The 14,666-nt window shown below is 43.7% G+C and overlaps 1 protein-coding gene across 1 annotated transcript in view; it reads left to right on the forward strand.

The window, feature by feature from the left end:
• ADAMTS14 (ADAM metallopeptidase with thrombospondin type 1 motif 14) overlaps positions 1 to 14,666 on the forward strand; it is a 266,445-nt gene that overhangs the window by 39,416 nt on the left and 212,363 nt on the right. The window contains exons 3-4 of the mRNA XM_077259155.1: positions 3,186 to 3,342; positions 7,653 to 7,849. Coding sequence (XP_077115270.1) covers positions 3,186 to 3,342; positions 7,653 to 7,849 — 354 coding nt within the window. The remainder of the gene's footprint in view (positions 1 to 3,185; positions 3,343 to 7,652; positions 7,850 to 14,666) is intronic.

Genomic DNA, 14,666 nt, shown 5'->3' on the forward strand with positions numbered 1-14,666 from the left:
TAAAAAACTGAAATATTATTTAAAACACATGCTGTGAAAATTTGGAAAAAAAGTTGCAGAATCAGGGAACATCACAGATTTTTACAAGGTATTTAAGTCAATTTTTTTGTGAACGGTTTTCAAGCACAATTTTGCTACCTTGTAATCCTAGTAAAGCCCATACCTATGTAATAATAGAAGATGTAATATCTAATTCTATGATTTGTCAAAATACATGTCTATTTATACTTATATAATGGGGCAGATATATCACAGCTGTTTAACATAAAAAACTTATGTTGCCCTTAGCAACCAATCATAGTGCTGCTTTAATTCATCAGCACTGGTTAAAAATTAAAATAGAGCTCCCATGAGGAGCAAAGATATTTTAATTTCACATTGAAAGTCTTGATAAGTGAATGCCATGAAGTTAGTTTTAAGAGACTGAAAGATTAAGGTTTTTATTTTACACAAAATGAAAAAAAATCCTCATTATTCAAAGTGCAAATTGTATTATGACTTGGAACAGTTATGGTATCTTTTTAGTTACATAGCAATATGGTAATGGAATGAAATGTGTTATTATATTCTTTTCTTTGGTAACATTAGTTATTTCTCAGTAGTAGTATGTAGCGTGGTATTATATTCCTTTCTATGGTTATATTGATTACTTCTCAGTAATATGTATTGTGTTAGCGTGGCGCCGGCGTCCCTGCACATGTCTCCTTCCTTCCCACTGCAGGGACGCTACACCCACCCGTCTGCGCTGGTTCAGCATCTGTTTCCTCCCAGGACCTGCGCACGACATGCAGGTCTTCTGTGAGTGTGATATGGACATTTAAAGGGCCAGTTTGCGCTGCTAAAGATGTTCCCAGCCAATCCCTAGGAGACATCTGATTTTTAAGGCACCCTCCCCTATTGGGAGATGCCTTAGCAACTTTACTTTTCAGTCTGTTTCCTGCTACCTAGTAGTAAGGTCCATGTTCCTGTGTTCTTTGTACCTGAACCTGTCTGCCCCGCTGTATATATACCTGTACCTGTCCTGCCTGCACCTAGTCCTGTTCCTTACCCATCTGATCCCACTCCTGTGTATCCGCACCAGTGATCCCGAACCTGTGGCCGTCTCATGTTCCTGTACCAGTCCTGCTTGTGCCTGGTCCTGCATCTGTCTACCTGTTACATACATCTTCCTAACAAGTTTCTTGCTGGTCCTACTCCCTGGACCACAACACAGTGGTTCCACAACCACATGTGTAACATAGTGAGGTATTATATTCCGTTCTATGGGTAACATCTTCTCAATGGTAGTATGTAATGTGGCCCCAAAGAAAAAAGTGCTCCAGCATATGATAAAAACTTTTCAGTCTTTATTTAAATACATCTGAAAAATCCATGACAGACAAATAAAGCATAATCTCTGATGCATTTCAAACTCTACAATGTGTTCTTAGTCTGAGACACTACTAAGTCTACGTTCACATTAGCGTTCAGCGCCGCAGCGTCGGTCGCCGCAGCGTCGACGCATGCGTCATGCGCCCCTATATTTAACATGGTGGCGCATGAACATGCGTTGTGCTGCGTTTTGCGACGCATGGCCGCAAGCGTTGGGCGCAGAGAACGCAACAAGTTGCATTTTTTTTGCGTCCAACTTTCGGCAAAAAAGGACGCATGCGTCGCAAAACGCAGCATTTTAGCGTGCGTTTTGTTGCGGTTTTGTTTGCGTTGTGCGTTGCGTCGCCGACGCAGCGGCGCACAACGCAAATGTGAACGTAGCCTAAGAACAAATTGTAGTTTTCAAATTTGTCTGTCATGGATAATTAATACTTGCGTAAATAAAGGTGTTAAACTTTTTTATCCTATGCTGAAACACTTTTTCTTTTGGATTACTACCCGATGTACCAAGACTGCTCCGTGCACATGGTAGAGGTGAGCTGCCAAATTTCCCATGCTATATTATATCTGGTGTTATATTCATTTTCTTGGTTGTATTGGTTTCTTCTTTGTGGTAGTATGTAGTGTAGTATTGCGCAGGGCGGTGGTCATGGGCGAGGGGCTGCTGTATTCCCACACCTTGGCACCCCACAAATAATCAGTGTCTCGATTCCCATGTGCTGTATGTGTGGTGAAGAGCACTCATGTTTTGGCATAGACCTCCACTGTCTCCTTGCTTCCTGGCATCATGCAGTATTGGGCACAAGCTTCATTTCCGTTACTAAGGTTCCTGGCACAGTACACATTCACATTTTCTGTTCTTTCAGCCTGTTCTATCCCTCCACTTATTAGACCCTTCAGCCTCAGGGATATTCTGATAGACTTCACAGTACTCACAGGATCTGTCATGTTCCTCTCACGCATTTTCCTGTCTATCTCCCATGTTATGGAAGTAATATCAGCGACTTGACTTGAGCCTGGATGTTTCTGAATGTCCCATACCCCCCAAACGATAGGTACTTTTCATTCCTCCAGCCCACTGACCTTGAACTTCACTTTTCTTCTTACTAAGGCTGAACTCTCACAGTCTTTAATCTAATCAGGAGTGCTTCTCCTACTTGTCTGACCACTCTCCCTCCCTCGGTGGGCTCGAACTAGCAATTTTAACTGTATGCTAACCTGCAAGCCCACTAATATTTCTATATCTAGTATGACCACAACTGAATTTTTTCCATTCCTAATCTAAACTATGAATCCTATCCTATACTTGATGCTCTAAACTTAATCCTGTACTTCCTCTTTATGCTACACATAGATTGCATTATACATTACTAACATTGCACATTGGTTACATTAGTGCTTATAAGGTCCTATGCATTTTTCACATATTAAATTACTCCACAGAAATACAGTAATATCACATTTTGGAAACGCCGTCTTTCAGGAGGAAGGCACCTGACAGTTTACACTCTTACAGTATGTTGGGTGCTAGTATGTTCTTCTCTGTGGTTGTATGGTAGTATGGTAGATTCTTCTTTCTTGTGGCAGTAGTATGCTCTGTGGTAGTGATAGTATCTGCTTCTCTGTAGTGGAATGCTTGTGTTTTTCCATGAATGATAGTTAGGCAGGGTTTGAGAGCTCCTAATATTTCCCTAGAAAATAATTAAGAGATGTAGACAATACCAAGATCTGTAGCAGTACCATTCTGCCTTAATTATTATGTTTTCTTTACATTATTTTAACAAGAATTAATTATATTCACATATATTTTTCAGTCTGGAATGATAAGAACTGACAGTAGCGAGTTCTTTATTGAGCCTTTAGAAAGGGGTCGACAGGAAGATGAAGAGAATGGTCGTACTCATGTCGTCTACAGGAGATCTGCTTTTCAATACAATAAAACTGGAAGTCCAGGGGAGATGCATAATGAAGGTAACTAAAATAAAATCATGTGCTGTCTTCTTTGCACTTTTTGCATATGTAGTTAAAGCTAAATGGCAGCTAGCCTTGAATGCTAGATTACTGTATATGACTAGATCACTCTGGGTTAAATGGACTCCCCAGGAATTGAAAAATTAAGGAAGAAAGAAAACATAATTAAGTATAAATGCCTTTGATTCCTAATTAGCAAACCACATTCATGTTATCTAGAGATGTAATCATTCTAGTAAATTAAATTAACCATTCGCTTGTTATACTGACAGATGGCTATCCTAGAATTTTAGGACATGTCAGTCAGTGCTGGACTGGGGTGCCAAGGGCCACCAGTAACATTGACTTTGGGGGAGGCAATTTTCACCTGCATACAAATATTACACTACCCTCATTCACAAATTTACCTATATCTCTATATAATAATAAACTGGGTAGTTTGGTTAATGAATGATGAGATAGTATTTTTTTCTGTACAGAGTGAACCAAGTGAATTATGCTAAGTACTGCCCATACAGGGAAGTTGGGAACCCAGATCTGCACAGGGGCCCACTGGGGGATTCCCTTGTTACCCTATGGGCCAGTCCGAGCTTGATGTTAGGTGCCTGTGAGCATGTGCAGAAAGAAACTCCCCTCATCTGACCTGTAGCAAGGTTGACAATATATTTTTAAGGGAGTCACAAAGACTGGTATATGCCCCTACCCCTTTAAATACGTCCCGGTTGATGTATATGGTGTCTACTAAATGTTTGCTGTTCCATAATGTGTTGTACTACGTTTATGGTGTTTTTCCATGAATATGTAGGGACAGTGTAGTACTGCAGTTGGGCCACAAGATGGTGCATGATAAAAAGTTAGTCATAGGAGGAGCTAGCTGGGGTAAGGTAGGAACAGTTTCCTAGATGGAGTCAGTAGGGGCTGGGGTGCCCAGGTAGCTGGGTAGGGCGCCAGAGCCCAAGCTACCAAGTAGCTCCACATCATTGAAGTACAGAACCCAGCCATCCAGGGCTCACTGAGCCAGAAGTAGAGCCGAGCAGCGGTGTTGAAATGAAGGCTGAAAGCAGGGCCAGGACAGTACAGGGACACAGGTGGCTCCCTCCATAATGTGGCAACCTTTCACATGGGCTGATGCCTTCATATCCCATGCGAAACGGCTGAGGGAACTCCCACGTGCAGTGAGTATGTACAGGGAGGATGCTGCGTTACCGCGAGAGGCGGACCCGGGCACGTACTGAAGGCCGTAAGAGGAGAAGCAGGGAAAGTGGAGGATGTGCACTGTATGGAACCCAATGCTGTAAATGTAACTGAGTATGAGGTGCTGCGAACAGAAGCAAGTAAAGTTTTATGTTTGAAGTTAAAGCAAGACTGATTCTCAATTTGTGTGCAATCGTATGGAAAGGGTCTGTGGCAGCTCAGAAGAGACCCGGAGAGTACAGATAACAGAAAGGCAAGTACTCTCATAGAAGTATGTTCTTTGCATGTGATGGGAGGCTGGGTGCGCAAAAGCCTTTAACCTCAGCCACGAGTATGGCCCTGGCCTTCCCTCACATATTGACAGTGCGTAGTATAGGTTATCTCCGGGTTACAGTAGTGGACATTATTTCTGCACATGCTCACAGGCACCTGACACTGCCCTAAAGTTATATAAGAGATTTCTGTCACTGCAACAAGAAAGATGCCATTTTAACATACTATAGCGCTTACTTTTCAAGATAAAAGCTAATATGATTTGCTAATTATTTCTAAATATATTCATTGCGTCATCATTATATATTCTTTATTTATTCTTTTTTATTCTGGAGAATCCCTTAAACAATATTTCCAGGAATATGAATTAATGGCCTTTTCTCAGAGTTTTTTGGCAATACACAGCAATCATGAATTCACTGTAAGATTGGTTGGTGCTCCGACTCCAGGCAGTCAGAAAAGGAAAGGTCTTTGGCACATTTTGGAGTACCACTATTCATCAAATGTTTCAAACACAACCCTTCACACATATATGTCGCTGTGCTGAGTACTGAAACTAAATCCCATTTCTAAGGATATGCTCAATGCAGGATTCACTAAACCATCTCAGACAGGAATCTGTCCAGTCTCTGTTTGAAGACTTCCATTGAAGGGGAACTCACCGCCTCTTGTGGCAGCCTGTTCCACTCATTGATCACCCTCACCATCAAAAAGGTTTTTCTAATATCTAATCTGTATCTTCTCCCTTTCAGTTGCATTCCATTGCTTCTCGTGTTTCCATGTGCAAATGAGAACAATGATGATCCCTCTACACTGTGACATCCCTTAAGATATTTGTAGACAACTAATATACATAAACTATATGGAGGCATGATGCTATTGCATCGGGAGGGCGGTTTTGCAGCGGGGGAGTCCCAGCAGCGGGGATCTGGCGATGACCTGCTGGTGGTACTGTGCAAGGGCCTGGTACCACCAGTGGGTGCCATATTGGAATACCCATCACTTGGGTATTCCAATATGGCAGTCGGCGTACTTCCGGTGCCGCGCGGTGGATTGTGGGATTTGAGGACGTCCAGACGGAAGTGGATGACAGACAATTTAAGGTAATTATATAAATAGATACAGTGGGTATGGAAAGTATTCAGACCCCTTTAAATCTTCTGCTCTTTGTTTCATTGCAGCCATTTGGTAAATTCAAAAAAGTTCATTTTTTTCTCATTAATGTACACTTTGCACCCCATTTTGACTGAAAAAAATAGAAACGTAGTAATTTTTTCAAATGTATTAAAAAAGAAAAACTGAAATATCACATGGTTATAAGTATTCAGAACCTTTGCTCAGTATTGAGTAGAAGCACCCTTTTGAGCTAGTACAGCCATGAGTCTTCTTGGGAACAATGCAACAAGTTTTTCGCACCTGGATTTGTGGATCCTCTGCCATTCTTCCTTGCAGATCCTCTCCAGTTCCGTCAGGTTGGATGGTGAACGTTGGTGGACAGCCATTTTCAGGTCTCTCCAGAGATGTTCAATTGGGTTTAGGTCAGGGCTCTGGCTGGGCCAGTCAAGAATGGTAAGAGTTGTTCTGAAGCCACTCCTTTGCTATTTTAGCCGTGTGCTTAGTGTCATTGTCTTGTTGGAAGGTGAACCTTCGGCCAAATATGAGGTCCAGAGCTCTCTGGAAGAGGTTTTCATCTAGGATAGCTCTGTACTTGTATTCATGTTTCCTTCAATGACAACCAGTCGTCCTGTCCCTGCAGCTGAAAAGCACCCCCATAGCATAATGCTGGCATTACCATGGTTCACTGTTGGGATAGTATTGGGCAGGTGATGAGCAGTGCCTGGTTTTCTCCACACATATCCCTTCATATGTTTTTTAGCAAACTCTATGCGGGCTTTCATGTGTCTTGCACTGAGGAGAGGCATCCGTTGGACCACTCTGCCATAAAGGCCCAACTGGTAGAGGGCTGCAGTGATAGTTGACTTTGTGGACTTTTCTCCCATCTCCCTACTGCATCTCTGGAGCTCAACTACAGTGATCTTTGGGTTCTTCTTTACCTCTCTCACCAAGGCTCTTTTCCCATGATTGCTCAGTTTGACTTGACGGCCAGGTCTAGGAAGACTTCTGGTGGTCCCAAACTTTTTCCATTTAAGGATTATGGAGGCTACTGGGCTTTTAGGAACCTTGAGTACTGCAGAAATTCTGTTGTAACCTTGGCCACAATTTTGTCTCTGAGCTCCTTGGCCAGTTCCTTTGACCTCATGATTCTCGTTTGGTCTGACATGCACTGTGAACTGTGAGGTCTTTTATAGACAGGTGTGTGCCTTTCCAAATCAAGTCCTATCAGTTTAATTAAACACAGCTGCCCTCCAATGAAGGAGTAGAACCATCTCAAGGAGGATCACAAGGAAATGGACAGCATGTGACTTAAATATAAGTGTCTGAGCAAAGGGTCTGAATACTTATGACCATGTGATATTTCAGTTTTTCTTTTTTATTAAATTTGCAAAAATTTCTACATTTCTGTTTTTTTCATTCAAGATGGGATGCAGAGTGTACATTAATGTGAAAAAACTAAACTTTTTTGAATTTACCAAATGGCTGCAATGAAACAAAGAGTTAAATATTTTTAGGGGTCTGAATACTTTCCGTACCCACTGTATATGCTATTTTCATCAGTTTTTGAATATAAGTACTTATGTGTCTATGCAATTTTCTACAATCTATTAACACATACATATTCAAGTTACAATGCAAAAGATTTAAGTGGAAGCTGCCATCAAGGACAATATTTGTGTAATGTCTATATTGTATCATGATAACTTAGCACCCCTTTTTAATTTTAGTTGCAAAGAGTGAAGTGGGGGACCTCCCGTTTGCACTGGATTCAATGCAGGACAGGATATGGGACATCGAACGCAAGAAACGTCATGCCAAGAAGGATGACTACAACATAGAGGTGCTCCTCGCAGTGGATGATTCTGTTGTGCGCTTCCATGGAAAAGAGCATGTGCAGAACTACGTCCTCACCCTTCTGAATATAGTGAGGTTTTTGAAAATGTCTTTGTTCTTGAAATTTGTATATTGGCTTTTTTTGCTATACTGAATATGTGCCATAAATGTTTATGAGAATTAGAAGATAATGTTTTGAGCCCGTATCTGTCAGCTGAGTTGTCGGATGTTGATGTTTTTTCTTCGGGGCTGGTAGTGAAGCCTTAAGCTAGTTCCTTCACTTTGATAATCTGCTAGTATCAATGAGGTTAGTCACATAGTACTCCACATTTTCAAGAGATATGCTGAATATTAGCGTATTTATATTAATTTGTCTACATTGATACGCACATTACACGGTTTGGCTACACATGCGCATTTTGGCAATGCAGTCACGTGTTTCAGCTGATACATTTTTAGCTGACCCAAGAATTATGGTGTAAATTAGAAAAATTATGTAACAGTTGACAACAGCATTGATTCCCACTAACTACTACAAGAAATAATCTTGAATGTAACTTTAATAGGTAGAGTACTAAAAATCATTCCTAGCTAAATATGGAGGCTTTGGGAAATTACTACTTTCTAAAATATTAATGATCACTAGAATCCATTATACAGCACTTATAGTCTGTCATGGGCCCATGCTGTATCATTAATGGGATTATCCGGGACTTTTATTATTTTTGTATAAAAGGCTAAGAACTAACAGGCAAGGAGCAATCTTCTAACTTCTTGCTTGTTCTGTCCAATGCAGATCTCTGCTGGGTTAGATCTGGCACAGACCACTCCTGCAGCTTTCGGTGACATCACTTCTACAGAGCAGCGTCTTCTCTTCCACTCTGCTGTGTTGACAGGGTGTTTCTGTCAGTGTCATGCTGATTTACAGCGGTCTCCTTGCTGCCTAATTGTGGGAAGTCAGCTGTCAATCAGCATGACGTCGGCAGTGATGCCCCCTCAACAGAGCAGATCGGAAGAGACAAAAGTTCTTTGGTGATGAGAGGTGAAATGAAGCATGGGGACCACTGGTGAAGCCAACAGGGATTGCTGCTGGGCAGAACAGGCAGCTAGCAACTACCTGCCTGTTAGGATATAGCCCCTTATACACAAATATTCCAAGTCCTGGATAACCCCTTTAAGTGAAACATGCATATATAATGAAATGAAACAAAATGCAATTGATGCATAGGTATGGCTAGATGTCTGAAAATGTAAATATTTAGAAATATTCTTTTGTTTGCTAGTGGTACCATAGAGTTCTTGGTTTATTATGGGTGTGCTGAATTGTCATTTACTTCTTTTGGCAACTGTAAAGGAACCAAAATACTTTAAATGAAAATGAAATTGATATTTTTGTAATTCTGCCATTAAACTTTTCAGATGCTCACACTGGTCCAATTCCCATAATTTTTATAGGCTTAACTGGAAACGCCAATGGTATCATCGATGTTTAGAATTCTAGATGTAATACTTATCTGGGCACCAGATGCTGCCTGTAGAAAAATTCTTTCCGTTCCATTGTCCTTCCTGTGTTTCTCATTTTTTTCCCCTTCGTTTCAGACTATTTTTATTACTCGTCAACTTAGATCATGCAACGAACATAATGCCATGTCCTAGAGAAAGATTATGGTTTTGAAAAGGACTTCTATCTATTAAAGTTCCCACCCTTACCTCAACATGTTGCAAAATGGTATACAATTTATTTATTTATTTTATATAGCGCCATTAATTCCACAGCCCTTTACAGACAATATCATCACTGTCCCCATTGGGGCTCACAATCTAAATTCCATCCCTATCAGTATGTGTTTGGAGTATGGAAATCCAGGCAAACAGGGGGAGAACATGCAAACTCTTTGCAGATGTTGTCTTTAGTTGGATTTGAACCCAGAACCCCAGCTCTGTAAGGCTAGAGTGCTAACCACTGAGCCACCATGCTGCCCTATATGGCCACCTACAATTTTATTAGTGTGTAAGCAATTCATTTTTGTTAGCCATAAGGAATGTTATTAGGGATCTCATTAACAGGTGCCAGAGTCCTTGAAGATGCAATTCATGTCTAAATGAAAATGTTTTTGCTGTTAGACAGCCATGGATTGTGAATTTTTGTCCACACATCGTTCTTTATGATACTGGTATTTTGTGGACTGAATCACTCCAAACAGTGAAAAAAAATGCATTAAAGGGAGTCTGTCACCAGTAGGGTTGAGCGAAACGGATTGGACAAATTCAAAAAAATCGCCGACTTTCATGAAACCTGACCTGATCCCAGTGTGGGATCGGCCATGAGGTCGGCGATCCTTGCGCCAAAGTCGCGTTTTATATGACACATTCAGCGCCATTTTTCAGCCAATGAAGGAGGACGCAGAGTGTGGGCAGCGTGATGACATAGGTCTCGGTCCCCACCATCTTAGAGAAGGGCATGACAGTGATTGGCTTGGTTTCTGCGGCGTCACAGGGGCTATAAAGGGGCGTGCACGCCGACTGCCATCTTACTTCTGCCGATCTCAGCATAGGGAGAGGTTGCTGCAGCTTCGTCAGAAGCAGGGATATAGTTAGGGAGGGAAGATTAACCCACAAACCGCTTGTGCTGTAGCGATTTCCACTGTCCAACACCACATTTGTTTTGCAGGGACAGTGGAGGCTATATCTTTGTGCATCAGCTCTGTAGCTTATTAGGCTGCCTTAGGCCATGTTCACACTTTGCGGTTTTTACCGCGGAACCGCGGCGATTTTGATGCTGCGGGTCCGCAGCAGTTTCCATAGCGTTTACATTTACATGTAAACCCTATGGAAACCGCAAACCGCTGTGCACATGCTGCGAGAAAAACCGCGCAGAAACGCAGCGGTTTACAACCCGCAGCATGTCACTTCTTTGTGCAGAATCGCTGCGATTCTGCACACATAGAAATGCATTGAACCGCTAACTTCCCGCATGGGGCTGTGCCCACGTTGCGGGAAGTAAGCGGATAATGTGCGGGTGGTACCCGGGGTGGAGGAGAGGAGACTCTCCTCCAGGCCCTGGGAACCATATTTGGGGTAGAAAAAAGAATTAAAATAAAAAATAATGATATACTCACCTCTCAGCGCTGCACGCGGCCGTCCGGTCAGAGTTGCTGTGCGAACAGGACCTGCGGTGACGTCGCGGTCACATGACCGTGCCGTCGTGGTCACATGACCGTGACGTCACGAAGGGTCCTTCTCGCACATCATCTTTGGAACCGGAGCGCCGGGTGCAGCGCCGAGGAGATCGAGACGTCAGAGGGTGAGTATATAAACTTTTTTTTTAATTTTAACACTACTATTGATGCTGCATATGCAGCATCAATAGTATAGGAGTAATCCCGCAGCGGAAACCGCGGAACAAACCGCGATAAATCTGCAGGGATAACCGCAGCGGTTTTGCCCTGCAGATTTAGCAAATCCGCTGCGGGAGAACCCGCAGAGGTCACCCGCAAAGTGTGAACATGGCCTTATAAGGCTCCCTGATAGCTGCATTGCTGTTAGCACCGCTGCTGTGCAAACCAAATGCTTTTTTAAAAGCAAAAATCCTGTTACTCCTTTCTGCAGTTATCTTGTTTATTTGTCCACACTTTTGTGTGCAGCAGTCCTTTTTGTTGCTGCCATACTTGTCCTGAGATCATTGTAGGGAGATTGAAATTGTACTACAGTCCTTGGATTTTTTCAGATATCTCCCAGCCACTTTCTGCCACTTACATTGTGTTGTGTTACACACTGGGCCTGAGCTGTGGTGCTGTCTCCTTCCAAAAAAAGTGAGATTCAAATTCCCACAAAGTGGATATACCTCAGTCCTCTTAATTTGTCGTGTATCAGCCAGCCACTTGCTGCCACTCACATTGCGTTGTAAAATACACTGGGCCTGAGTTGGGTTCAGTCTCCCCCCAAAAAACTGAGATTCAAAATCTCACAAAGTGGATATACCTCAGTCCTCTTAGTTTGTCGTGTATCAGCCAGCCACTTGCTGCCACTCACATTGCGTTGTAAAATACACTGGGCCTGAGTTTGGGTTCAGTCTCCCCCCCCCAAAAAAAGTGAGATTCAAATTCTCACAAAGTGGATATACCTCAATCCTCTTAGTTTGTCGTGTATCAGCCAGCCACGTTCTGCCACTTACATTATGTTGTGTTATACACTGAGCCTGAGTTGTGGTGCTGTCTCCCCAAAATAAAAAGGGAGATGTAAATTCTCAACAAGTTTATTATATACACCTTCTACCTTGTTTTACTGTACCATATAACGGTTGTTATTTTGGTTACATTTTCCCAAAAATGAGGAAGTCTGGTGGAAGAGGCCGTGGGCGTAGGTTGCCAGCTGGTACTGATGGTGGTGGTGGTGCATCTGGTGGTAGTGGGAAAAGCACAATAGCACCTAAGGCTGGAGGTGTTGAGCCAACGTCATCGTCTGGCTACACAAGGCCTCGAAGGCTCCCTTATCTGGGAGTAGGAAAACAGCTTTTAAAGCCGGAGCAGCAGGAAAAAGTTTTGGCTTTCATTGCTGACTCAGCCTCTAGCTCTTTCGCCTCCTCTTCAGAAAGTTTCAAATATAAAAGCAGCGAGTCGTCAGTGGATGCTCCCGGTCAGGAACAAGACGTTTCCTTGTGTCCTTAACCCAAACCAAAAGTGCAGGATGCGTCAGGCGACACTACAGGTTACTCCATGGAGCTCTTTACACATACCGTGCCTGGGTTAGAAAGGGAAATTGTTAACTGCCCATTACAAGATGAATCGGACATGGAGTGCACTGATGCACAGCCACAGCTAGATTATTATGCTGTTCTATTGACTCAGATCACTACATTGCCCTCGCAGTGTACTGAGCCAGAATCTGACTCTGATGAGACTATGGTGCCCCGTCCCGAACGCTATAGCACCTTACACAGTGACACAGAGGAAGGTGCACATGACATTGAAGAGGAGGTGATAGATGACCCAGTTGTTGACCCAGATTGGCAGCCATTGGGGGAAGAGGGTGCCACTGCCAGTAGCTCAGAAGCAGAGGAGGATGATACGCAGCAGCCATCTCCATCGCAACAGCTGTCATCTGGCAGGCCCGTATCAGGCCAAAAACGTGTGTCAAAAACAAAAAAGTTTTAGGACAGCGTGGCCATCCGGTGAAAGTAGCACAGCGTGCAATGCCTGAAAAGGTATTCGATAGTAGGAAGAGTGCAGTGTGACAATTTTTTAACCAAAATCCAAATGATCAGTGCAAAGTTATCTGTAAGAAATGCTCAAAGACCTTTAGCAGAGGGAAGAATCTTCAAAATTTAAATACAACGTTCATGCGTAGACATTTAACCAGCATGCACTTGCAAGCCTGGACTAACTACCAAACGTCACGTACCGTTGGTGCACCTGCTCATAATGAAGGTAGTCAGCAATGCTACATTGCTTCCCTCACTGTAAGCCCACCAGTTAGGACACCACCAGCAGCAAATGTGGAGGTATCGTCGCAAGGCCAAAGCAGTCAGGGAATCACAAGGTTATTGGTAGGAAACACTGTATGTAGGCCAACATCAAGAATACCATCACCAACCCTCTCTCAATCCGCCATGTCCACCACCACCACCACCGCTAGTTCCACCATATGCAGCTCTCCAGTCCAGCTCACCCTACAAGAGACACTCGTTAGGAAAAGAAAGTACTCCTCCCCTCTTCTCCGTACACAGGGTTTGAACGCCCACATTGCTAGACTAATCTTGTTAGAGATGATGCCCTACCGGTTGGTTGAAAGCAACGCTTTCAAAGGCCTGATGGCCTACGCAGTACCATGCTACGACCTACCCAGTCGGCACTTCTTTGTGAGAAAAGCCATCCCAGCCCTCCACCAGCATGTCAAAGACTGCATTGTCCATGCACTGAGGCAATCAGTCAGTGGAAAGGTGCACCTCACAACAGATGCATGGACCAGTAGTAGGCATGGCCAGGGACGTTATGTGTCCATCACGGCACACTGGGTTAATGTGGTGGATGCAGGGTCCACTGGGGACAGCCATAGTGGGACAGTTCTGCCTAGCCCACGGTCTAGGAAACAATTGGCTGTAGGCGTTCGACACCCCTCCTCCTCCTCCTCCATAAGCGAAAGGTCGTCCACAGAGCGCAGTCGCACAACCACTCCATCCGCAGCTGCCAGTGTTGCACACGAGGTGTCCCATTATCGAACAGCTAGTGGTAAGCGTCAGCAGGCTGTGTTACAAATGAAGTGTTTGGGTGACAACAGACACACCGCGGAAGAACTGGCTGAGTACTTGCAGCAAGAAACTCAGTCATGGCTGGGCAGTGTACATCTTGAGGCAGGCAAGGTAGTCAGTGATAACGGAAGGAATTTTATGGCTGCCATAGCCCTTTCACAACTTAAACACATACCTTGCTTGGCTCACACCTTGAACCTGGTGATGCAGTCCTTCATGAAAAACTATCCGGGGTTACCAGCCCTGCTCCTGAAGGTGCAAAGACTTTGCTCACACATCCGCCGGTCGCCCGTACACTCCAGCCGTATGCTGAACCATCAGCGATCGCTGAATCTTCCCCAGCACCGCCTAATAATCGATGTTGCTACAAGGTGGAACTCCACACTGCACATGCTTCAGAGGCTGTGCGAACAGAGGCGTGCTGTAATTTATTTGTGGGAGGATACACATAGACGGGCAGGCACTTGGATGGCAGACATGGAGTTGACTGGTGTGCAGAGGTCGAAGCTACAAGACCTCTGTCAAGTCCTTCAGTGTTTTGAGGAATGCACACGGCTTGTAAGTGCAGACGACGCCATCATAAGCATGAGCATCCCACTAATGCATCTGCTGATGCAAAGTTTGACGCACATTAAGGAGCAGGCATCTGCAGCCAAAGAGG

This window comes from Ranitomeya variabilis, chromosome 4 (assembly GCF_051348905.1).
Source record: "Ranitomeya variabilis isolate aRanVar5 chromosome 4, aRanVar5.hap1, whole genome shotgun sequence".
NCBI classification, from domain to species: Eukaryota; Metazoa; Chordata; class Amphibia; order Anura; family Dendrobatidae; genus Ranitomeya; species Ranitomeya variabilis.